Source organism: Thalassophryne amazonica, chromosome 21, assembly GCF_902500255.1.
Source record: "Thalassophryne amazonica chromosome 21, fThaAma1.1, whole genome shotgun sequence".
Lineage (NCBI taxonomy): Eukaryota > Metazoa > Chordata > Actinopteri > Batrachoidiformes > Batrachoididae > Thalassophryne > Thalassophryne amazonica.
This window is the reverse complement of record NC_047123.1, coordinates 6,048,350-6,073,421: the sequence shown is the minus strand read 5'-3', so window position 1 is coordinate 6,073,421 and position 25,072 is coordinate 6,048,350. Positions and strand designations below refer to the sequence as shown.

Below are 25,072 nucleotides of genomic sequence, written 5' to 3'. Positions count from 1 at the left end.
GCGTTTTAATGGTCAACATCAAGCAAGTTTTTGACACTCTGATATAAGTTTGGATTTCTTTATCCCACTTATGTGATTTCACACACTGTTCCTGAAAGTTGTCGGGACGACGTTCTGACAGGAAATCTCAAAAACGTGTTTACGTGGTATTGAGTTTTGTTTTTTTTTTTCCAACTTTTTATTTCAGAAACATTTTCACATGACAAAAAAGTACAAAAGACATGAGGTCATGGAGTATACAGTATGTATATAAAAATGTAATGCGAGGATATGACACATCGATGTACTTTTAGTCAGTTATGGAAAATCAGCTATGTAAAAAGTAAGACCCTTCGGCTGCTCTCTTGTATTCACTTGGGGTCACCAAATCAGATCCAAGGTGGGTCTGTATATTGATTTGGCACAAGTTTTACACTGGATGCCCTTCCGGATGCAACTCCACAGTACATGAAGAAACATGGCAGGGGTGGGGGTTGAACCATGGACCTCCTGCACTGAAACCAAGCACACTAACCACTTGGCACTATTCTCCCACCTTTTCTTCCCTCGCTCTTTTTAGAGTCGTCAGAAATATGACATTTGTTCAAGAAGATGTAAATATTTAGCAATACCAATAAAGACTCCCAAAGTAGCAGTGTCTTTTTGAAGCCAGTACTTTGTGATAGCTTTTTTTTTTTTTTTTTTTTACCTGCAGTCAGTAGAATCTTTTAGGACGTTTTCACCATCTTTACCTAATTCCACGGGGAAGTTCAATGTGGTAATATGGTTAACAGGTGAATTGTTTTCCTGAAATGCAATCGATATTGTGAGAAAGGGAATAGTGTAACTTCATCTACAGTACCAAAAAAACAAACATACAAAAAAAAGTCTAACGAAAGTCATAAAAACAACTCCAAATCAGAAAAAGTTGGGATGGCATGGATTTTTTTTTTTTTTAATTCTTGCTGGCTTTTGGACTTTTAATAATAGTCTGGGTGGTCCTTTTTGTCTTTGGTGCAGAGCACGCAGTGTCTATTTCTTCCAAAAACAATCTGATGCACTAATTTGTCTGACCACAATAAACATTTCCATAATGGGATGTCCAACCCAGATGCCTAAGAGCTTACAGAAGTCTGCGCTGCTTCTGGAAAAGGTTCATTTAAGTTTTTTTTTTTTTTTTTTTTGCACAGTAAAGTAGCATTTGTGAATGTAACTTTGTATTTTAGTGCTTGCAAAAAGATTTTCCAAAGTAATCCTTGCTAGTGTGGTTATATCAGTTATTGATGAATAACTGTTCTCGATGCAGTGCTTTCTCAGGGATCAGTGATTGACCGTTCATCTTCAGCTTGTGTTCTTGTGCTTAAAGACTGAAATTCTTCCAGATTCCTTGAATTATTTAATGATATTATGCAACTGTGGAAGGAAAAATGTTTCTTTGAAGCACATTGTTTTTAAAGATTTCAGTTTTTTTTCTCACATATTTGTTGACAAACAGGGGATCCTTTTTCCATCATTGCTCTTCAAAGCCTTTCATGGATACTGCTTTTGCACCAAATGATTACATCATTATTTAAATACACCACCCCACCCCACCCCACCCCCCAAAAAAATTTTTTTGGAATGTGTTGCAGGCCTGAAATGCAGGAATGGACGAATATGAACCAATGACATGAAGTTGACCAGATAAAAGATAAAACATGTTGGGTTCTTACTGTCTGCAGTGAAACAGAACTTAAAATAAATGCAAGAGTCACTGCAGGTTGTTGGATTTTCCATAATGTCCCCACTAAGCCACCTTCTGTCAAACTGTGGGAAGATGTTTAAGCCACACTGATGTTATGATGAAGGATGTTTTCTAGGTGACTTTTAACAAATTCTGGGTGTCTTAGAGAAAATGTTCTTCCATCAGTCTCCCCACTTACAAAACTCACTCTTTCCTGGACACCATCAAAATGTGTGTGTGTGTGTGTCTTTTCATCATCCAGTCCTCTGCTAAACATCCTCCCAGAGTTCTGTGTTTAACAAGTCGCCGTTGCTACCTGTGTGGAGCTCTTCACCGTGACTGAATTCTGTTTTGACACTCATCACGTGAGCTTGAACCCGGGACTGTGACCTTCACCAAGCATCCTTCCTAAAACGATGATATTGTAACTGCATGACGTCGTTTCCCCTCTTGTTTTGGATGGATTCATTTCTTTTTCAATTGTAACGCCACTGTCCTCTCTTTTTGCTTATGTCTTTGTGTATTGTTTGTCTCCTGTCTGTTTCCTGTCATTAAAAACATAAACCATCGACGGCAGTCCACACTCAGCAGGGTAAATAGCAAATCTAGATCAACTGATATGGCTGTGCTTCCTACCTGAATGCGACCTCTGTATCTGACACACGTGCATGCTGACTGTTCGTGTCCAATCCATTGCCTGTCCTTTGTGTGATTATTTGTCTAATTTCCTTTGTGTTGTTGTTTATTAACACTTAACATGTTTAGCTGCTAAAACATGTCATTCTGACTCTATGAAATCCGCCTCCCGACAGTTTGACTGGAGGTCTGAGGACATCCACAGCCTGAGCAAAGCTTTGTCTGACTTTGGACTTGAGGGGGTCACAAAGCTGGTTTCCATCCAGATATGGAACTTTTCACGTGTTCTTATCTCCTCACACGAGTGGGTTTTGTTCATTTTGCACAGCTGTGTTCACAGTGGATTATTTAATGCTACCCAGTCGTCCGGCCGCTTTCAGACCTGCATGTGAAAGTTCTCCAGCTCAGAACTTCCAGCTTCTGCAGATGTCCTTTCACTGTTGTTGACGTAAAAGTTTTTTTCAAAACAAAACCTCTTTGGATTCAGTTTTGATCCTGCAATCTAAAGGCTTTTAAAGGACTTCACAATGGTTTGAACACCAAACCTGTGCTGCCTGCATCATTAATTGCTTTTGAGAGGAGTATCGCACATTTAGATCTCAGCGAGTTCGTGAAGATCAGTGGTCACCAACCTTTACCAAGCAAACTTCACTTTACACTCCAGTTCAAACGCAAAGGTCTGCCAGGTGGAGATCGACACGTTGTCCTGTTTTTGACCATTTGTACTATGTCAGGAAAATACTGCCAATAACACAACTTCATGCAAGATCCAGACACCTTTTACACATTTAGACACAAATATGCAGTCAAAGCTTAAAATTCCTTATAACACTGTTTTACCAAACCAAATTGGACAATGGATTATGGACCTGATTTAGTAAGATCTACAGGTGTAACAGTACACATGCGCCACGATAATATTGAGATATCGCAATTCAATACATATCACAATGAATAATTACTTCACTGTTCCCACTGATTGTGTAGAAAATCTGTGGTCAATGTTTCAACTCCATATAATTGCATATTTTAAAAAACATTTGATTCTTCTGCAAGAAGTTATTTCTTCCGTGCAGTAGTTGACTTCTCATGGTATCATGATCGAAGTTGGTTTTTTTTTGTTTTTTTTACTTGATACACACTTCACAATAAGATTATCAGGATTCATGATGCATCGTTACACCCCAACTAAGATCATTACATTAATTCTGCACTTGTTAAACAAGCGCCGAATTGCGTGAACTTTCCAAACTTTTGCACATTGGGTTTGTGAATGTTTTGCAGGTGATTTACGAAGACAGTTTGTGCACTTGACAGCGAGTGGTAACAACAGTAGTATTTAAATAAGGATTTTGCATGTTTGGACGTGAGTGCAAAATGAAATTCAATCAGCCACTTGCAGGTTTGCGCACGATTAGGCAAACACACATTTGAACTGAAAATATAATTTATTGAAAATCGACAAAATCAAAAAGGAATTTTGCTTGAAATGGATTGTTTGTGCATTCATGGGCAAATAAAGATGGTCTTGATTTTATTTACTTAACTCTCTCTGCTGTAAATAGACCCTGTGTCCATTTCTTGTCTGGATTCTGTGGTAAACTAGAATGCCCTGAACAAATATTTTTATTATTATTACTATTAAACTGTTGAGTTAAGGTGATGATCTTCAAATGTGTTTTCCTACGATGGATGCATTTTTTTCACATCACTTAAACTGACTCTGGTGTTAATATATTCACCTCACGTTCGTATAGCTGGAGAGGGTGTGATATGGAATGACAGTTATTTATGTTTGTATGTTATAATTGTAGTTGTTGCGTTTCGTGCCTGCTGACTGCTGTCAGCCCTGTGCATGTTCGCTATAAATGAATGTTTAATTGTGGTGTTTTTTGTGTTAAAGATTATAGATTGAAAATAAAGAAATGCATACCCCAAACAGCTCAGCCGGGATCAACTTTTAATCAGATTTATGCATGTCTGCATTGATTGCTCAATAATACTGGATAAGTTAGCACAGGGGTTTCATACATGCTAAATTACTGCAAATTGCTTTATCTTTGAAAAATTATGTGCAAACCTCTTATACACCTCTCTGCAGCTTCTCTCCCCCTGCCATCCCCTCATTACCCCATCCCTGTAGAGACGGTGCCTGCTCCCAGACCACCAATAACCAGTAAAAATCTATTTAAGCATAAAAATTCAAAAAGAAAAAATAATATAGCACCTTCAACTGCACCACAGACTAAAATAGTTAAATGTGGTCTATTAAACATTAGGTCTCTCTCTTCTAAGTCCCTGTTAGTAAATTATATAATAATTGATCAACATATTGATTTATTCTAGTAAGTCCCTTCGGCTGCTCCCTTGTTTGCACTTGGGGTCGCCACAGCAAATCCAAGGTGGATCTGCTTGTTGAATTGGCACAAGTGCCTTACAGAAACCTGGTTACAGCAAGATGAATATGTTAGTTTAAATGAGTCAACACCCCCGAGTCACACTAACTGCCAGAATGCTCGTAGCACGGGCCGAGGGGAGGATTAGCAGCAATCTTCCACTCCAGCTTATTAATTAATCAAAAACCCAGACAGAGCTTTAATTCATTTGAAAGCTTGACTCTTAGTCTTGTTCATCCAAATTGGAAGTCCTTTTGTCTGACTTAGTGCTTAGCTCAGATAAGATAATTATAGTGGGCGATTTTAACATCCACACAGATGCTGAGAATGACACTCACAACACTGCATTTAATCTATTATTAGACTCAATTGGCTTTGCTCAAAATGTAAATGAGTCCACCCACCACTTTAATCATATCTTAGATCTTGTTCTGACTTATGGTATGGAAATAGAAGACTTAACAGTATTCCCTGAAAACTCCCTTCTGTCTGATCATTTCTTAATAACATTTACTCTGATGGACTACCCAGCAGTGGGGAATAAGTTTCATTACACTAGAAGTCTTTCAGAAAGCGCTGTAACTAGGTTTAAGGAAGTGATTAGTGATTGATCTCTGCTCTCTTCCACAGCATGTCTTTTTCCTGGTTCTCTCCCTCAGCCCCAACCAGTCCTAGCAGAAGACTGCCCCTCCCTGAGCCTGGTTCTGCTGGAGGTTTCTTCCTGTTAAAAGGGAGTTTTTCCTTCCCACTGTTGCCAAGTGCTTGCTCACAGGGGGTCGTTTTGACCGTTGGGGTTTTTCCGTAATTATTGTATGGCCTTGTCTTACAATATAAAGCGCCTTGGGGCAACTGTTTGTTGTGATTTGGCGCTATATAAATAAAATTGATTTGATTTGATTTTGATTTGCAAAGCTCATCTATTCGCATGTTGAACACCCACAATTTTGCACACTCTAGTGGACCCAGATTGCATATTTGTGAACACCAATGTGTGAAATGGACAATATGTACTATTTTGCACATTTGAAAGAGACTATCCTCAGTGCACACTGTTAGCATGCAAATCAGCATGCAAATTTTTTTGCAGGAGCTATGGTGTTTGTGCATGCAAAACCGTTAGTAAATCAGGCCCTGTGTGGTAAAATGCATTATAATTGTGTAATATTTTAAATGTATAACTCATAGATACAGTTTAAAAGCAAAACCAATTTGGGGTTATTTGCACTTAAAGCTCTGAAAATTTCACTGCAGTAATTTTCTGCCAAATATAAAGAACCTTCCTCGCCCTGTTGGATCTCAGTCCAGCTCTTCTGACGTATCTGCCAGCGTAGAGCCGTATCATGACACGACTGTGGTTAAAAACTTTCTACCATTTTCATTTTGTTATTGTTTCACACATGCATAGTAAATAAATCTGAGAATGTATGTTGCAGATGCACGCCGTCACATGCAGATTAGACACGCAGATACACATCTACATGATTAAGATCAACTTGTTGATCGCCATTAATGGCTGGTGATCACTGAAATCCAGATTTATAATTCTCTGTACGTCTTTGCACCAGTGCTCACAGGGGGCTCTTTTTCTTCCAAGGTTCCAAGGTGCTACAGAATGACGAGTTTACAAAAGATCTGTTCCGGTTTTTGCAGCTTCTGTGTGAGGGGCACAATGGCGGTAAGACTGCTTCAAGGTGAAAGTCGTAGCTGCGTATTTCTTGTCCATGAACAGGCTTTGAGGATGACCAGAACATTTCTTTTGTCAGATTTCCAGAACTTCCTGAGAACCCAAACAGGAAACACGATGACGGTCAACATCATTATCAGCACCGTGGACTACCTGCTCCGACTGCAGGTCCGCAAAAGACAAACGCGACCCTACACAGTGTTATTGTCAACAGAATTCTAAAGTGTTCTGCTCTCCAGGAATCGATCAGTGACTTCTACTGGTACTACTCTGGCAAAGATGTGATTGATGAAACTGGAAAAATCAACTTCTCCCAAGCTTTATCTGTGGCTAAGCAGATATTTAACTCTCTCACAGAGTACATTCAGGTGAGCCCGTTATAACCCATCGTTGTTTCATCGGTGATGGTCTTTACTCGTGTTGTATTTGTTAAGACCGGGTTTTGCTTGTCCTCTGTCAGGGCCCGTGTATTGGGAACCAGCAGAGTCTGGCTCACAGCAGACTGTGGGACGCAGTCGTCGGATTCTTGCACGTGTTTGCCAACATGCAGATGAAGCTGTCCCAGGTACACTGATCCCCAAAATACAAAATAAACATATCAAACAATTTGTAACAGTTAAACTCCTGTCTTTGTAACTCTGTATGAATTCTGAAAGGTTCATTGTGAACGTACACAGTTCAAAACGAGGTGGGCTTCATAGATAATTGGCAAAGCTTCTGGGGAAAACCTGGTCTTGTTAGGAGAGACGGCATCCATCCCACTTTGGATGGAGCAGCTCTCATTTCTAGAAATCTGGCCAATTTTCTTAAATCCTCCAAACCGTGACTATCCAGGGTTGGGACCAGGAAGCAGAGTTGTAGTCTTACACACCTCTCTGCAGCTTCTCTCCCCCTGCCATCCCCTCATTACCCCATCCCCGTAGAGACGGTGCCTGCTCCCAGACCACCAACAACCAGCAAAAATCTATTTAAGCATAAAAATTCAAAAATAAAAAATAATATAGCACCTTCAACTGCACCACAGACTAAAACAGTTTAAATGTGGTCTATTAAACATTAGGTCTCTCTCTTCTAAGTCCCTGTTGGTAAATGATATAATAATTGATCAACATATTGATTTATTCTGCCTTACAGAAACCTGGTTACAGCAGGATGAATATGTTAGTTTAAATGAGTCAACACCCCCGAGTCACACTAACTGCCAGAATGCTCGTAGCACGGGCCGTGGTGGAGGATTAGCAGCAATCTTCCATTCCAGCTTATTAATTAATCAAAAACCCAGACAGAGCTTTAATTCATTTGAAAGCTTGACTCTTAGTCTTGTCCATCCAAATTGGAAGTCCCAAAAACCAGTTTTATTTGTTATTATCTATCGTCCACCTGGTCGTTACTGTGAGTTTCTCTGTGAATTTTCAGACCTTTTGTCTGACTTAGTGCTTAGCTCAGATAAGATAATTATAGTGGGCGATTTTAACATCCACACAGATGCTGAGAATGACAGCCTCAACACTGCATTTAATCTATTATTAGACTCTATTGGCTTTGCTCAAAAAGTAAATGAGTCCACCCACCACTTTAATCATATCTTAGATCTTGTTCTGACTTATGGTATGGAAATAGAAGACTTAACAGTATTCCCTGAAAACTCCCTTCTGTCTGATCATTTCTTAATAACATTTACATTTACTCTGATGGACTACCCAGCAGTGGGGAATAAGTTTCATTACACTAGAAGTCTTTCAGAAAGCGCTGTAACTAGGTTTAAGGATATGATTCCTTCTTTATGTTCTCTAATGCCATATACCAACACAGAGCAGACTAGCTACCTAAACTCTGTAAGTGAGATAGAGTATCTCGTCAATAGTTTTACATCCTCATTGAAGACAACTTTGGATGCTGTAGCTCCTCTAAAAAAGAGAGCTTTAAATCAGAAGTGCCTGACTCCGTGGTATAACTCACAAACTCGTAGCTTAAAGCAGATAACCCGTAAGTTGGAGAGGAAATGGCGTCTCACTAATTAGAAGATCTTCACTTAGCCTGGAAAAAGAGTCTGTTGCTCTATAAAAAAGCCCTCCGTAAAGCTAGGACATCTTTCTACTCATCACTAATTTAAGAAAATAAGAACAACCCCAGGTTTCTTTTCAGCACTGTAGCCAGGCTGACAAAGAGTCAGAGCTCTATTGAGCTGAGTATTCCATTAACTTTAACTAGTAATGACTTCATGACTTTCTTTGCTAACAAAATTTTAACTATTAGAGAAAAAATTACTCATAACCATCCCAAAGACGTATCGTTATCTTTGGCTGCTTTCAGTGATGCCGGTATTTGGTTAGACTCTTTCTCTCCGATTGTTCTGTCTGAGTTATTTTCATTAGTTACTTCATCCAAACCATCAACATGTTTATTAGACCCCATTCCTACCAGGCTGCTCAAGGAAGCCCTACCATTATTTAATGCTTCAATCTTAAATATGATCAATCTATCTTTGTTAGTTGGCTATGTACCACAGGCTTTTAAGGTGGCAGTAATTAAACCATTACTTAAAAAGCCATCACTATCCCAGCTATCTTAGCTAATTATAGGCCAATCTCCAACCTTCCTTTTCTCTCAAAAATTCTTGAAAGGGTAGTTGTAAAACAGCTAACTGATCATCTGCAGAGGAATGGTCTATTTGAAGAGTTTCAGTCAGGTTTTAGAATTCATCATAGTACAGAAACAGCATTAGTGAAGGTACAAATGATCTTCTTATGGCCTTGGACAGTGGACTCATCTCTGTGCTTGTTCTGTTAGACCTCAGTGCTGCTTTTGATACTGTTGACCATAAAATTTATTACAGAGATTAGAGCATGCCATAGGTATTAAAGGCACTGCGCTGCGGTGGTTTGAATCATATTTGTCTAATAGATTACAATTTGTTCATGTAAATGGGGAATCTTCTTCACAGACTAAGTTAATTATGGAGTTCCACAAGGTTCTGTGCTAGGACCAATTTTATTCACTTTATACATGCTTCCCTTAGGCAGTATTATTAGACGGTATTGCTTAAATTTTCATTGTTACGCAGATGATACCCAGCTTATCTATCCATGAAGCCAGAGGACACACACCAATTAGCTAAACTGCAGGATTGTCTTACAGACATAAAGACATGGATGACCTCTAATTTCCTGCTTTTAAACTCAGATAAAACTGAAGTTATTGTACTTGGCCCCACAAATCTTAGAAACATGGTGTCTAACCAGATCCTTACTCTGGATGGCATTACCCTGACCTCTAGTAATACTGTGAGAAATCTTGGAGTCATTTTTGATCAGGATATGTCATTCAAAGCGCATATTAAACAAATATGTAGGACTGCTTTTCTACATTTACACAATATCTCTAAAATCAGAAAGGTCTTGTCTCAGAGTGATGCTGAAAAACTAATTCATGCATTTATTTCCTCTAGGCTGGACTATTGTAATTCATTATTATCAGGTTGTCCTAAAAGTTCCCTAAAAAGCCTTCAGTTAATTCAAAATGCTGCAGCTAGAGTACTGACAGGGACTAGAAGGAGAGAGCATATCTCTCTGCACTCACACTCACTCTGCATTTAATCATTAGTGATTGATCTCTGCTCCCCTCCACAGCATGTCTTTTTCCTGGTTCTCTCCCTCAGCTCCAACCAGTCCCAGCAGAAGACTGCCCTCCCTGAGCCTGGTTCTGCTGGAGGTTTCTTCCTGTTAAAAGGGAGTTTTTCCTTCCCACTGTAGCCAAGTGCTTGCTCACAGGGGGTCGTTTTGACCGTTGGGGTTTTACATAATTATTGTATGGCCTTGCCTTACAATATAAAGTGCCTTGGGGCAACTGTTTGTTGTGATTTGGCGCTATATAAAAAAATTGATTGATTGAAAACCAAATAAGGAACTTCTGGGGTTAATATCAAGTGTTACATTTGCATTCAAAGTCTGTTATTGGGACTGTCTTATTTGAAGTCCACAGAATGTCACTGACAGTGAGGTAAACCACCGTTAGACTGAAAATCCAAAAGAAACCTCTCAGAGGGATCACAACTCATTGACTAATTTGGACTTAACCTGATACAACTTAAGAGGACTAAACAAGACTTACAGTCCAGCCTCAGTATACCATTACTGACACACGGATGTATGATATCTATCCCAGGGTGGCATCTATAGCCAGGTAGGGGTCAATGAAGGCTGACTTACAGGATATCATACAATGTCAGGGATTCAATGGACGCCAACCTTCTTTCACCTTTACGTTGGAGAGCAACCATTCATCATGGTCAGAACAGTTCCATTTATTAATCTCATTAGCTCAACCAATAACCTGCATCACCTTTTTTTTAATCAACACTGGGTGCAACTTTAACTTTTGTCAGTGTTTTTGCTGTTTTTAACTCCATAACTTCAAAACATTCAGTCATAGATGGTCCAAACTACACCTTGCTGGATTCTTTACAGTCAGAAGTATAATGTGGTATATTTTTACGTATGAATGGAGCATTTTTAAAATGTTGACCTCTTTGTAATCCTTCATAGACCCCCTACCTTGCTATAGCTGTTACTCTGGGATGGCCACCATACATTTCTGAGTAGGTCATAGAACATGGACGATGGATTGTGTCATTTAGTCTCCTTAATTGGGACAGAAAACCTGATTGGCCCATCTTCTAATAGTGTTTTTCCATTGTAATATAGTACTTGATGACATTTGGAATCTAAACCATTTGTCTTCCTGCTAGTAAAACCTGCTGGCAGCTTTTATAAGAAAGATGAATCTCTGTGCAGGATTCCAGTCAGATTGAACTGTTGAAGGAGCTGATGGATTTGCAGAAGGACATGGTGGTCATGTTGCTGTCTCTGCTCGAGGGTAAGAACCTGAAGCTGGTGCATTTCAAATAAACTACCACCTGTCTCCTGTCCTCCTCTTAAATGTTGTGGAAAAATCCAAATATAGTGCAGATGTTGACATATCAAATCAAAGAATGTGTTTATATTCATCACTCTTGTGACAAGACGAAGCATGTTTGCATACTCTTAGGTAATGTGGTGAATGGGACAATTGGAAAGCAGATGGTCGACACCCTGGTGGAGTCTTCTAACAACGTGGAGATGATCCTGAAGTTCTTTGATATGTTCCTCAAGCTGAAGGACTTGACAACCTCTGAGAATTTCAGAGAGTATGACCCTGAGTTTAAGGGTATTATTTCTAAGAAGGAGTTCCAAAAGTCCATGGAGAGCCAGAAGCAGTACACCCAGTCAGAAATCGAATTCCTCCTTTCCTGTGCTGAGGCCGATGAGAATGACATGTTCAATTACAAGGAGTTTGTAGAGCGATTCCATGAGCCGGCCAAAGATATCGGTTTCAATGTGGCGGTGTTGCTGACCAACCTGTCTGAGCACATGCCGCACGACTCCCGACTAGCAACATTCTTGGACCTGGCAGAGAGTGTGCTTAGCTACTTCGAGCCCTACCTTGGGCGCATTGAAATCATGGGCAGCGCCAAGCGCATTGAGAGAGTGTATTTCGAGATTAGCGAGTCCAGCCGTGAACAGTGGGAGAAACCGCAGGTGAAAGAGTCCAAACGTCAGTTCATCTTTGACGTGGTCAACGAGGGTGGAGAGAGTGAGAAGATGGAGATGTTTGTAATTTCTGTGAGGACACCATCTTTGAGATGCAGTTGGCTTCAAAAATCTCTGAACCAGATGTTGTCGAGCTACCGGAGGAGGAGGAAGAGGAGGACGGACACACTATCCTGGAGGAATTGGACGGTGAAGAGGGCGTGCACGAATCTGTGTCGGCCTTTACCTCTGCCTACCGCTCTGTGAAGAACAAGATCATCTGTGCCCGCCAAATTGTTTCTATTAAAAACATACGCAAACAGTTCAGGAAATTCAAGAAGTTGAGCATCAAGGAGATGATCACATGTTTCTTCTCCTTCTTCTGGATGCTCTTTGCTGGCTTCTTTAAGGGAATCTACAGCCTGGTGTTTGGTTTCTTTCACATTATCTGGTCCTCCATGTTTGGTGGCGGACTGGTTGAAGGAGCCAAGAACATGAAAGTAACGGACATCCTTGGAAACATGCCTGACCCAACCCAGTTTGGTATCCATGGTGATGTGATGGAAGGAGAGAAAATGGACACTATAGAGTCACCAGGAAGCTTGGATATAGCCATGGCATCGACAGGGGACATAGCAGAGGTTGATATGATGATGGAGATGCTGACGCCGCCACCCAAGAAGGAAGGAGGGAAACACATAGAGCTTGGACTGGGTGATGTTTCTGAGCTGAGCAGTGAAACCGCCTCAACTGAGCACAAGGTTTGTAGCTGCAAATGTCAAGGTTTTATTTGTATGATTTAAAACCTTACAGGTGTCACACCTGTCACTGCCGCTTTAAATCCACTCTTTGAACTAAATGATTATCTTTTGGGTTTTTGGCCAGAAAACTGCTGTGCATACCACTGAATCACCGGAGAGTGAACCAGAGAAAGGAGAGTGAGTAAAACTACTCATTTCTTTTAGCTCCTGTTACTTTTGCTTGGGTTCACCACAGTGAACTCAGTAGGGACTTGGTGCAAGTTTTACACCGGAAGATCTTCCTGAAGCAGCTCCAGATGTAAATGGAGAACAGGGCATGGGTGGTCTGGAACCAAGGACCTTCTGTTGGGGAGACAACGGCACTAGCCATTTAAGGCCTTGGACAATACCCCTGAAAGTGGGTGTGTCGCTATTACCTAGGGTGGGAATCCTTACCATCCATAAGTTACCAGGTATATATCCCTAGTTAATATTTATACATGATAGTCATCATAGGGTGGTAGGAGTCAATGGCCCCTACCTGGCTACAACTACCACAGTCAAGTCCCTATAGATAGTGACCAAAATGCCACATCGAATGTTTTGCCACCTTGGGTGGTAGCAGCCAACCTATGTGGTTGACAGATTCCTTGGGATACGATGATGTAAGTAAAAAAAAACAGCTTATTAAGTATGCTTATGTTAAATGGATTAGTCACCTGAATTTAAAGTATTCAGTCAAATTATTGTCTTTAATTATTTATTTATCAAGTGCAAATATATATGATGGATTGGCGGGAATACCGAGGATTTAGTGTTTCCATTTTCTCAAGTAGGGCGTGTAGCTGATTGTTAGTACAGTTGCAAAGTGAATTTCAGGTTTTGACTGTGATTGGACAAAAGTCATTTTAAAATACAATCGACTTGCCTTTGAGTAAATAGAAATCGTGGGCAGTTGTGGGTTGGAACCTTACTGGAAAGTAAAATTCCATTTTGACTTTTATAGCACAGAGAACAAGGAGAAGGAGGACAAGCCAAAGGAAGAGGAGCCAAAGGAGGAAGTGACTGAGGAGAAGCCCAAGTCCAGGTCCAGTCAACCTAAAGAGGCGTCTCCTGCTTTCATGTCACGTATCTTTGTGGGTCTGGATGTTTACCTGACAAAGACACTGGTGAGTGCTGGTGCTGCTGCTTCCTTCCTGTCGATGTATCAGTCGCTTTGGCAGTTTGTGTTTTATTAAGACTTCACTGATGGGCCTTCTGGTGTGAAATTTGGAAAAAGGTTGTCGGTTAATCAGACTTTCTCTTTGCAGAACTACCTGGCTCGGAACTTCTACAACCTCCGTTTTCTTGCTCTGTTTGTGTGTTTTGCCATCAACTTCATTCTGCTTTTCTACAAGGTAACTTTTCCAAAACTTCAACTTTACAAGAAAATTGGGAACAACTTGTGCAATTTGAACTTATACATTGAGTTTATAAAATAAGGACACTGCTCAAAGCGTTTGTAAGTGCTGGTTTATATTTGCACGTTATCCCGCCGGCACATCTTCAGAAATACATTTGCTGCTAAAAGAAGCTCATTGTGCTCGTTTCTCTAGTACCTTTATGCCATGAGATCTACCTTCCAAGCTCTGTGAATACTATGACGGCCAACATGGCGTGAACATCAGCGGTGCGTCTTTGCAGCCTGAGTTGGTTTTCTGAAAAGTGTTTGACTAAATTGACCTGGCTGATCGCTGAGGCATCTAGAACATTCACCGGATCACCAGCAACATGCTGGACATCATACCTGGACTATATACAGGACCTGTGAGACTGTGTGGCCTGGAGATAGTCTTTGACCTTTTCACAGTGACTTGTGGTATTCATCAGGGATGCGTTTTGGTTCCTGCACTGTTTGGGACTTGCATAGACTGAGTGTTGGGTCAGCTTTATCAGCGAGGAAAGGGTGATTTACTTGTGACTTTTATGGACTCAGTGGATGCTCTGATTGCAGAACTTGCCGAACCCTGATTGTGAAGTCCGTGAGCAGAGGTGTTTGGTGATGCTGATACCTTTGCAGGACCATGAAGGTCCAGGTTCTCATTGTCCTGGTGCATCCTGCCTTTGAGACTTGATGCTAACCAAGTAGCCTTAGGCAATGACGGGATGTTTTTGGACCCAGGTCTCTTCAGAGGATCCTGCAGGAATGACTTTACGTCAAAGGAGTGGTTACTTAGGAAAACTCACAGGAGGAGTGTCACATGCATTGTGAAGGAACCTCACCTATGACATTTTGGCCATGTGACACAATTCTCTGAGCATCTTGGCACCTTTTTCTTACAACTATTTGTTAAAATCAGATGACTAGCTAATTTGATAGCTGCCAACTTCTTGGGTGTTAGTGATTATTTGTGTTTGTGGTACTCATTGGGGGGAGCCGGCAGTTGTTTGCAAACTGTGGAAAAGAACTTCAGCTGTCATTAGGGATTGATTGTTTTAATTAATTGTCATTGTGGGACAAAATTAACAGGTGTTACTGAGAAAAATTGTCTAAAGTTCATATGTTGATGAAGCATCATGGTTTAGCCAATGAAATTGTGTAGCTTTTGTTTGCAGTTGATTTTTGTAGTCTGACTTTAACTGCAATACTATGAGAAGAGGATAACAAATCTAATATATCCTGAAGGACAATGTTTAGATCATCAAATGTAATAAATGTTTTACCAAAAAAGAAAAGAAAATGAAAAAGACAATCATTCTGTGCATTCTTGATATATTCTTTGCTCGTTTAGGTTACTGGTGAATCAGAGGAGGAAGAAGATGATGGAAATCGCTGGGGTGGTGATGAAGAAGATGACGAGAACACGCTCTTTGACATGGATGAGTTTGTCCTTCAGGAGAGCACCGGCTACATGTTGCCTACGTTGCGCTTTCTGGCAGTTTTCCACACAGTTATCTCCCTGCTGTGTTTGGTCGGATACTACTGTCTGAAGGTAGGTAGTCATTTTTTATCACACCATTACTGCTTCAACAGTATTGAAGTGAGTTTGTTTGCAGATGACGCTGTTGTGTATGTGGTGATCAAGGTCTCGCTACGCTTGTCGATATTTGACCTTTAGGTTCCATTGGTGGTGTTCAAGAGGGAGAAGGAGATTGCCAGGAAGCTTGAGTTTGACGGCCTCTACATCACCGAACAGCCCTCTGATGATGACATCAAGGGTCAGTGGGATCGGCTGGTCATCAATACCCCGTGAGTCATGACCTCATTTACAGCTGGCATGAACTTGGAATTAGACTTGGAAGAAACTGATCTGAATTATTTTGTTTACCCGTATAGATTAATCACTCGTATTCCTTCAGTTATATTGCCTCCCGGACTGAGCCTGAGCGTCTGATGTTTCCAAGACTTGTTAAGCGGAGGGGTGTAATCCATTTAATTTTGTCATTTTTAACAGTGCGTTTGTGTATTTCTTTGTATAAAAGAGTTTTAGGTGCCTGTATTTAACTTTGACTGCCATTGACTGTTCCTGTGTGTAAAGTTACTGTTTTCACCTTCTTTACATTCTTTATGACAACAGTTGGCATCATAGATGGCAAATTTTGACAGAACTGTTGTCATGAACCTATAATCAGGATAAATTTGTTACCACAGCTGAACCGTCTAACAATGACACTTTCTATTGTAGATCATTTCCAAACAACTACTGGGACAAGTTCATCAAGCGTAAGGTGAGTGTGCAGGAAGCTGCCACACGGTGAACGCTGCTAATTTCACAAACGCATTACAGCTTCTATGTATTCTGGGCAACAGCCAGAAGTATGAAATAGAACCTCTTCAGTTATAGTGTTGTCAAAGTGTAGTTAGAGTCTCTGATAGCTCAAACACAATTCCGGCCAAGTCAGTCTCAACAATCAGTGATGTTACAATCAATCCAGTTATCAAGGGCTTTCTTGGAACCCTCAAGTGAACTGCAAAAAAACAAACAAGCCAGACTTCACAATTTTTGTCTGTTGCCAAATTTGATTGTAGAATGCTGATTTGTTGTTCAGAGTTGGTAGTTAAAGTCCTGTGGAACTCATCCCTGCTGTCTTCTCTGAAGGTGATCAACAAATATGGTGACCTTTATGGAGCCGAACGTATCGCTGAGCTCTTAGGTTTGGATAAGAGCGCTCTGGACTTTGACCCCACAGTGGAGACCGTAGAGAAGGAAGCCTCCCTGGTTTCCTGGTAAGAATGTAGTTGTTTTGTTTTTTAACCCATCAGTAAGTGTTGTTCTAAAACTGGAAACAAACACACTGGTCAGATTTTACTAGAGCCCTACCGATACAGATTTTTTTGGAGAGCTGATATGATACTGAAATTGGGGAGTAAAAAATTTACAATACAGATATATCTGCCAATATTTAAATACATAAATGTGACAATGATTCCTAACATTTCATTATCAAACCCTTATGACAAATATAATTGAGACTTGATGTTTTACAATTCAACACTTTAACTATAACCAAGTACCTTTTAAAAATGGTAAATGTACACCTTACCTGGTCAGATAAAAACAGGTGTGATTTTCTGCATCTTCATCGCCATCTTAACCTCAAACGGAGAACAAATCAGAAATCAGAATTGCAAAGCCGTCTCACAACAGCAGACTAACAGACAACAGACACGTCAACGTCTTCACTGGAACCCAAGTCCTAGGGTTCACTAGCATTCCACAGGATTTGGCCATAACGAGACTGAATCTTTATAAGAAATGCAGTAATTAACATTGGAGGGAAAGACAGCGATTCAATACAACTAATTCTGTGTCAGTTATAAGAACAGATGAGTCCTTAGTCTGGATTGAAATTACTACAGACTTGGGTAGACTGTTCCACAAAAAAGGTAGAGGAGTTCTTCTTTGTCTTTGGAACATATACAGTAGTGTTCAGAATAATAGTAGTGCTATGTGACTAAAAAGACACAAATCCAACAAGACCAAGCATTCATGATATGCACACTCTTAAGGCTATGAAATTGGGCTATTAGTAAAAAAAAAGTAGAAAAGGGGGTGTTCACAATAATAGTAGCATCTGCTGTTGACGCTACAAACTCAAAACTATTATGTTCAAACTGCTTTTTTATCAATCCTGTGAATCACTAAACTAGTATTTAGTTGTATAACCACAGTTTTTCATGATTTCTTCACATCTGCGAGGCATTAATTTTGTTGGTTTGGAACCAAGATTTTGCTGGTTTACTAGTGTGCTTGGGGTCATTGTCTTGTTGAAACACCCATTTCAAGGGCATGTCCTCTTCAGCATAAGGCAACATGACCTCTTCAAGTATTTGACATATCCAAACTGATCCATGATACCTGGTATGTGATATATAGGCCCAACACCATAGTAAGAGAAACATGCCCATATCATGATGCTTACACCACCATGCTTCACTGTCTTCACTGTGAACTGTGGCTTGAATTCAGAGTTTGGGGGTCGTCTCACAAACTGTCTGTGGCCCTTGGACCCAAAAAGAACAATTTTACTCTCATCAGTCACAAAATATTCCTCCATTTCTCTTTAGGCCAGTTGATGTGTTCTTTGGCAAATTGTAACCTCTTCTGCACATGTCTTTTATTTAACAGAGGGACTTTGCGGGTGATTCTTGCAAATAAATTGGCTTCACACAGGTGTCTTTTAACTGTCATAGCACTTACAGGTAACTCCAGACTGTCTTTGATCATCCTGGAGCTGATCAATGGGTGAGCCTTTGCCATTCTGGTTATTCTTCTGTCCATTTTGATGGTTGTTTTCCGTTTTCTTCCATGCGTCGTTTTTTTTTTTTTTTTTGTCCATTTTAAAGCATTGGAGATCATTGTAGATGAACAGCATATAATTTTTTGCACCTGCGTATAAGTTTTCCCCTCTCCAATCAACTTAATCAAACTACACTGTTCTTCTGAACAATGTCTTGAACGTCCCATTTTCCTCAGGCTTTCAAAGAGAAAAGCATGTTCAACAGGTGCTGGCTTCATCCTTAAATAAGGGACACCTGATTCACACCTGTTTGTTCCACAAAATTGACGAACTCACTGACTGAATGCCACACTACTATTATTGTGAACACCCCCTTTTCTACTTTTTTTTACTAATAGCCCAATTTCATAGCCTTAAGAGTGTGCATATCATGAATGCTTGGTCTTGTTGGATTTGTGAGAATCTACTGAATCTACTGTTACCTTGTTTCCCATGTAACAATAAGAAATATACTCAAAACCTGGATTAATCTTTTTAGTCACATAGCACTACTATTATTCTGAACACTACTGTAGTTAACCTGACTCCAGAGAATGCAGAGTGTAGGCCAGTACATAAGGTTTAACTAGATCAGACAGAGAGGGAGGATCTAGTACAGGTGGGATTTCTTATGTTAATAACAAAGCCTTAAAATGTGACCTCAGATGAACAGAAACCCAATGAAAGGAGGTCAAAACCGTTGGTAATATGGTCAAACTTTTTTCTCCAACTCTGAACTCTAGCCGCAGCATGTTTGGGCCACTTCACGCTCTCTAATGGTTTTATTGTGTTTTGGAAGTGAAGTTACTCTCAACATTTGTGAACATTAAGTTAATAATGACATGACTTTGTTTAAAACGTAAAATGTTTTTGGCTCAGAGATTTATGTCCTTTGTTGTCGACTGGTGTCCCACAGCCAGGGGTGCCGAAAAGGGGAGAATAAGGAGAAGGATTCTAGGGGTCCGTGATCGACAGGCCTCTAATACAATGATAATACTGACCAAATAAATTGGGGGTGGCCCAGTAAGATTTCTTTTCATGGGCCCCAAAATCCCTGGCTACGTCCCTGCCAGAGGGACCTGCAGGTTTTTGTGGTGATGTTTTTAGTCTGCTTTGAATAATGATGGAGATGAATATTGTTTGATTTTAAGTGAGTCAGTCAGAATGTTTTCTGTGCAGAAACAGCTGTGTTCTCTTTGACAGGCTGAGCTCCATCGACACCAAATACCACATCTGGAAAATGGGCGTGGTTTTGACAGATAACGTAAGTGGACAGCACGTCAACGGAAAGTGTCCAGAAGCACAAAGTGACAGATTAAAGATGTTTTTAAGACGTCTGCAGTGCAGTAAAACCTCTGACACTGAACACAGGATTCATTAAACCCAGATTTTGGTTCAGAACTTGATGACCCCTTTTTCTTTTTCTTTTTTCTTGCAGTCTTTTCTCTATCTGATCTGGTACACCACCATGTCCATTTTTGGGCACTTCAACAATTTCTTCTTTGCTGCCCATCTGCTTGACATCGCCATGGGCTTCAAGACGCTTCGCACCATCCTGTCATCTGTCACACATAACGGCAAACAGGCAATTCTTACCACCAGCAGGGGGCAGCATTGCACAAAGGAGGGACACAAGCTAATTTTAGGTCCCTGTCAGCTCAGTGTTTGTTCAATTCAATTCAATCAATTTTTTTATATAGCGCCAAATCACAACAAACAGTTGCCCCAAGGCGCTTTATATTGTAAGGCAAGGCCATACAATAATTATGTAAAACCCCAACGGTCAAAACGACCCCCTGTGAGCAAGCACTTGGCTATAGTGGGAAGGAAAAACTCCCTTTTAACAGGAAGTAACCTCCAGCAGAACCAGGCTCAGGGAGGGGCAGTCTTCTGCTGGGACTGGTTGGGGCTGAGGGAGAGAACCAGGAAAAAGACATGCTGTGGAGGAGAGCAGAGATCGATCACTAATGATTAAATGCAGAGCGGTGCATACAGAGCAAAAAGAGAAAGAAACAGTGCATCATGGGAACCCCCCAGCAGTCTACGTCTATAGCAGCATAACTAAGGGATGGTTCAGGGTCACCTGATCCAGCCCTAACTATAAGCTTTAGCAAAAAGGAAAGTTTTAAGCCTAATCTTAAAAGTAGAGAGGGTGTCTGTCTCCCTGATCTGAATTGGGAGCTGGTTCCACAGGAGAGGAGCCTGAAAGCTGAAGGCTCTGCCTCCCATTCTACTCTTACAAACCCTAGGAACTACAAGTAAGCCTGCAGTCTGAGAGCGAAGCGCTCTATTGGGGTGATATGGTACTACGAGGTCCCTAAGATAAGATGGGACCTGATTATTCAAAACCTTATAAGTAAGAAGAAGAATTTTAAATTCTATTCTAGAATTAACAGGAAGCCAATGAAGAGAGGCCAATATGGGTGAGATATGCTCTCTCCTTCTAGTCCCCGTCAGTACTCTAGCTGCAGCATTTTGAATTAACTGAAGGCTTTTTAGGGAACTTTTAGGACAACCTGATAATAATGAATTACAATAGTCCAGCCTAGAGGAAATAAATGCATGAATTAGTTTTTCAGCATCACTGTGAGACAAGACCTTTCAGATTTTAGAGATATTGCGTAAATGCAAAAAAGCCAGTCCTACATATTTGTTTAATATGCGCTTTGAATGACATATCCTGATCAAAAATGACTCCAAGATTTCTCACAGTATTACTAGAGGTCAGGGTAATGCCATCCAGAGTAAGGATCTGGTTAGACACCATGTTTCTAAGATTTGTGGGGCCAAGTACAATAACTTCAGTTTTATCTGAGTTTAAAAGCAGGAAATTAGAGGTCATCCATGTCTTTATGTCTGTAAGACAATCCTGCAGTTTAGCTAATTGGTGTGTGTCCTGTCCTCTGGCTTCATGGATAGATAAAGCTGGGTATCATCTGCGTAACAATGAAAATGTAAGCAATACCGTCTAATAATACTGCCTAAGGGAAGCATGTATAAAGTGAATAAAATTGGTCCTAGCGCAGAACCTTGTGGAACTCCATAATTAACTTTAGTCTGTGAAGAAGATTCCCCATTTACATGAACAAATTGTAATCTATTAGACAAATATGATTCAAACCACCGCAGCGCAGTGCCTTTAATACCTATGGCATGCTCTAATCTCTGTAATAAAATTTTATGGTCAACAGTATCAAAAGCAGCACTGAGGTCTAACAGAACAAGCACAGAGATGAGTCCACTGTCCGAGGCCATAAGAAGATCATTTCTAACCTTCACTAATGCTGTTTCTGTACTATGATGAATTCTAAAACCTGACTGAAACTCTTCAAATAGACCATTCCTCTGCAGATGATCAGTTAGCTGTTTTACAACTGCCCTTTCAAGAATTTTTGAGAGAAAAGGAAGGTTGGAGATTGGCCTATAATTAGCTAAGATAGCTGGGTCAAGTGATGGCTTTTTAAGTAATGGTTTAATTACTGCCACCTTAAAAGCCTGTGGTACATAGCCAACTAACAAAGATAGATTGATCATATTTAAGATTGAAGCATTAAATAATGGTAGGGCTTCCTTGAGCAGCCTGGTAGGAATGGGGTCTAATAAACATGTTGATGGTTTGGATGAAGTAACTAATGAAAATAACTCAGACAGAACAATCGGAGAGAAAGAGTCTAACCAAATACCGGCATCACTGAAAGCAGCCAAAGATAACGATACGTCATTGGGATGGTTATGAGTAATTTTTTCTCTAATAGTTAAAATTTTGTTAGCAAAGAAAGTCATGAAGTCATTACTAGTTAAAGTTAATGGAATACTCAGCTCAATAGAGCTCTGACTCTTTGTCAGCCTGGCTACAGTGCTGAAAAGAAACCTGGGGTTGTTCTTATTTTCTTCAATTAGTGATGAGTAGAAAGATGTCCTAGCTTTACGGAGGGCTTTTTTATAGAGCAACAGACTCTTTTTCCAGGCTAAGTGAAGATCTTCTAAATTAGTGAGACGCCATTTCCTCTCCAACTTACGGGTTATCTGCTTTAAGCTGCGAGTTTGTGAGTTATACCACGGAGTCAGGCACTTCTGATTTAAAGCTCTCTTTTTTAGAGGAGCTACAGCATCCAAAGTTGTCTTCAATGAGGATGTAAAACTATTGACGAGATACTCTATCTCACTTACAGAGTTTAGGTAGCTACTCTGCACTGTGTTGGTATATGGCATTAGAGAACATAAAGAAGGAATCATATCCTTAAACCTAGTTACAGCGCTTTCTGAAAGACTTCTAGTGTAATGAAACTTATTCCCCACTGCTGGGTAGTCCATCAGAGTAAATGTAAATGTTATTAAGAAATGATCAGACAGAAGGGAGTTTTCAGGGAATACTGTTAAGTCTTCTATTTCCATACCATAAGTCAGAACAAGATCTAAGATATGATTAAAGTGGTGGGTGGACTCATTTACTTTTTGAGCAAAGCCAATAGAGTCTAATAATAGATTAAATGCAGTGTTAAGGCTGTCATTCTCAGCATCTGTGTGGATGTTAAAATCGCCCACTATAATTATCTTATCTGAGCTAAGCACTAAGTCAGACAAAAGGTCTGAAAATTCACAGAGAAACTCACAGTAACGACCAGGTGGACGATAGATAATAACAAATAAAACTGGTTTTTGGGACTTCCAATTTGGATGGACAAGACTAAGAGTCAAGCTTTCAAATGAATTAAAGCTCTGTCTGGGTTTTTGATTAATTAATAAGCTGGAATGGAAGATTGCTGCTAATCCTCCGCCCCGGCCCGTGCTACGAGTGTTCTGACAGTTAGTGTGACTCGGGGGTGTTGATTCATTTAAACTAACATATTCATCCTGCTGTAACCAGGTTTCTGTAAGGCAGAATAAATCAATATGTTGATCAATTATTATATCATTTACCAACAGGGACTTAGAAGAGAGAGACCTAATGTTTAATAGACCACATTTAACTGTTTTAGTCTGTGGTGCAGTTGAAGGTGCTATATTATTTTTTCTTTTTGAATTTTTATGCTTAAATAGATTTTTGCTGGTTATTGGTAGTCTGGGAGCAGGCACCGTCTCTACGGGGATGGGGTAATGAGGGGATGGCAGGGGGAGAGAAGCTGCAGAGAGGTGTGTAAGACTACAACTCTGCTTCCTGGTCCCAACCCTGGATAGTCACGGTTTGGAGGATTTAAGAAAATTGGCCAGATTTCTAGAAATGAGAGCTGCTCCATCCAAAGTGGGATGGATGCCGTCTCTCCTAACAAGACCAGGTTTTCCCCAGAAGCTTTGCCAATTATCTATGAAGCCCACCTCATTTTTTGGACACCACTCAGACAGCCAGCAATTCAAGGAGAACATGCGGCTAAACATGTCACTCCCGGTCCGATTGGGGAGGGGCCCAGAGAAAACTACAGAGTCCGACATTGTTTTTGCAAAGTTACACACCGATTTAATGTTAATTTTAGTGACCTCCGATTGGCGTAACCGGGTGTCATTACTGCCGACGTGAATTACAATCTTACCAAATTTACGCTTAGCCTTAGCCAGCAGTTTCAAATTTCCTTCAATGTCGCCTGCTCTGGCCCCCGGAAGACAATTGACTATGGTTGCTGGTGTCGCTAACTTCACATTTCGCAAAACAGAGTCGCCAATAACCAGAGTTTGATCCTCGGCGGGTGTGTCGTCGAGTGGGGAAAAACGGTTAGAGATGTGAACGGGTTGGTGGTGTACACGGGGCTTCTGTTTAGGGCTACGCTTCCTCCTCACAGTCACCCAGTCAGCCTGCTTTCCCGGCTGCTCGGGATCTGCCAGAGGGAAACTAACGGCGGCTAAGCTACCTTGGTCCGCACCGACTACAGGGGCCTGGCTAGCTGTAGAATTTTCCACGGTGCAGAGCCGAGTCTCCAATTCGCCCAGCCTGGCCTCCAAAGCTACGAATAAGCTACACTTATTACAAGTACCGTTACTGCTAAAGGAGGCCGAGGAATAACTAAACATTTCACACCCAGAGCAGAAAAGTGCGGGAGAGACAGGAGAAGCCGCCATGCTAAACCGGCTCAGAGCTAGTAGCTACGCTAAGCTAGCGGATTCCTAAAAACACGCAGTGAATAATGTGTAAATAATTTAGAGGTGATTCAGCAGAAGGAGTGCTTTAGTTAAGGCACGTAAAGATTACACTGGGAAACAAATCGTTATCTAGATAAGTAGACCAATCTAACTGCGCAGATTAAACAGCTAACAGATACAGAAAAACACCGCTGTGCTCCGGAACAGGAAGTGATACAATACCGCAGTGAGAGCCAACCACCAGTAGAGGCAAGCAAACACTTGTTGTGTGTAGAATGGTTCAGTATTTACTTAAACTAATCATCAATCAAGAAGTTAAATACAACCAAAGACTGCACAGAGACCTGATATTATGCTGAAAAAAAATACAGTTCAGTAAGATGAAGTGAAGCCCGTTTGAGTAACGTAATTATTTCTGTTATCACACAGAATAATGCAGAACAAATCCGAGGCTGTAAAAAGAGGGGGAAAAGAAATCTTCCAATTATTCTTAAAGTCTACATTGTTATGTTAAG

The 25,072-nt window shown here is 40.5% G+C and overlaps 1 protein-coding gene across 1 annotated transcript in view; it reads left to right on the top strand.

The window, feature by feature from the left end:
* Positions 1-25,072, top strand: part of LOC117502832 (ryanodine receptor 3-like) — a 175,561-nt gene that overhangs the window by 142,830 nt on the left and 7,659 nt on the right. Inside the window, 16 exon segments of the mRNA XM_034161947.1 lie at positions 6,329-6,409; positions 6,498-6,586; positions 6,658-6,786; positions 6,879-6,983; positions 11,212-11,293; positions 11,465-12,067; positions 12,070-12,746; positions 12,868-12,923; positions 13,732-13,894; positions 14,036-14,122; positions 15,497-15,697; positions 15,824-15,954; positions 16,391-16,433; positions 16,805-16,932; positions 19,689-19,749; positions 19,924-20,070. Of these exon segments, the coding sequence (XP_034017838.1) occupies positions 6,329-6,409; positions 6,498-6,586; positions 6,658-6,786; positions 6,879-6,983; positions 11,212-11,293; positions 11,465-12,067; positions 12,070-12,746; positions 12,868-12,923; positions 13,732-13,894; positions 14,036-14,122; positions 15,497-15,697; positions 15,824-15,954; positions 16,391-16,433; positions 16,805-16,932; positions 19,689-19,749; positions 19,924-20,070 (2,783 nt within the window).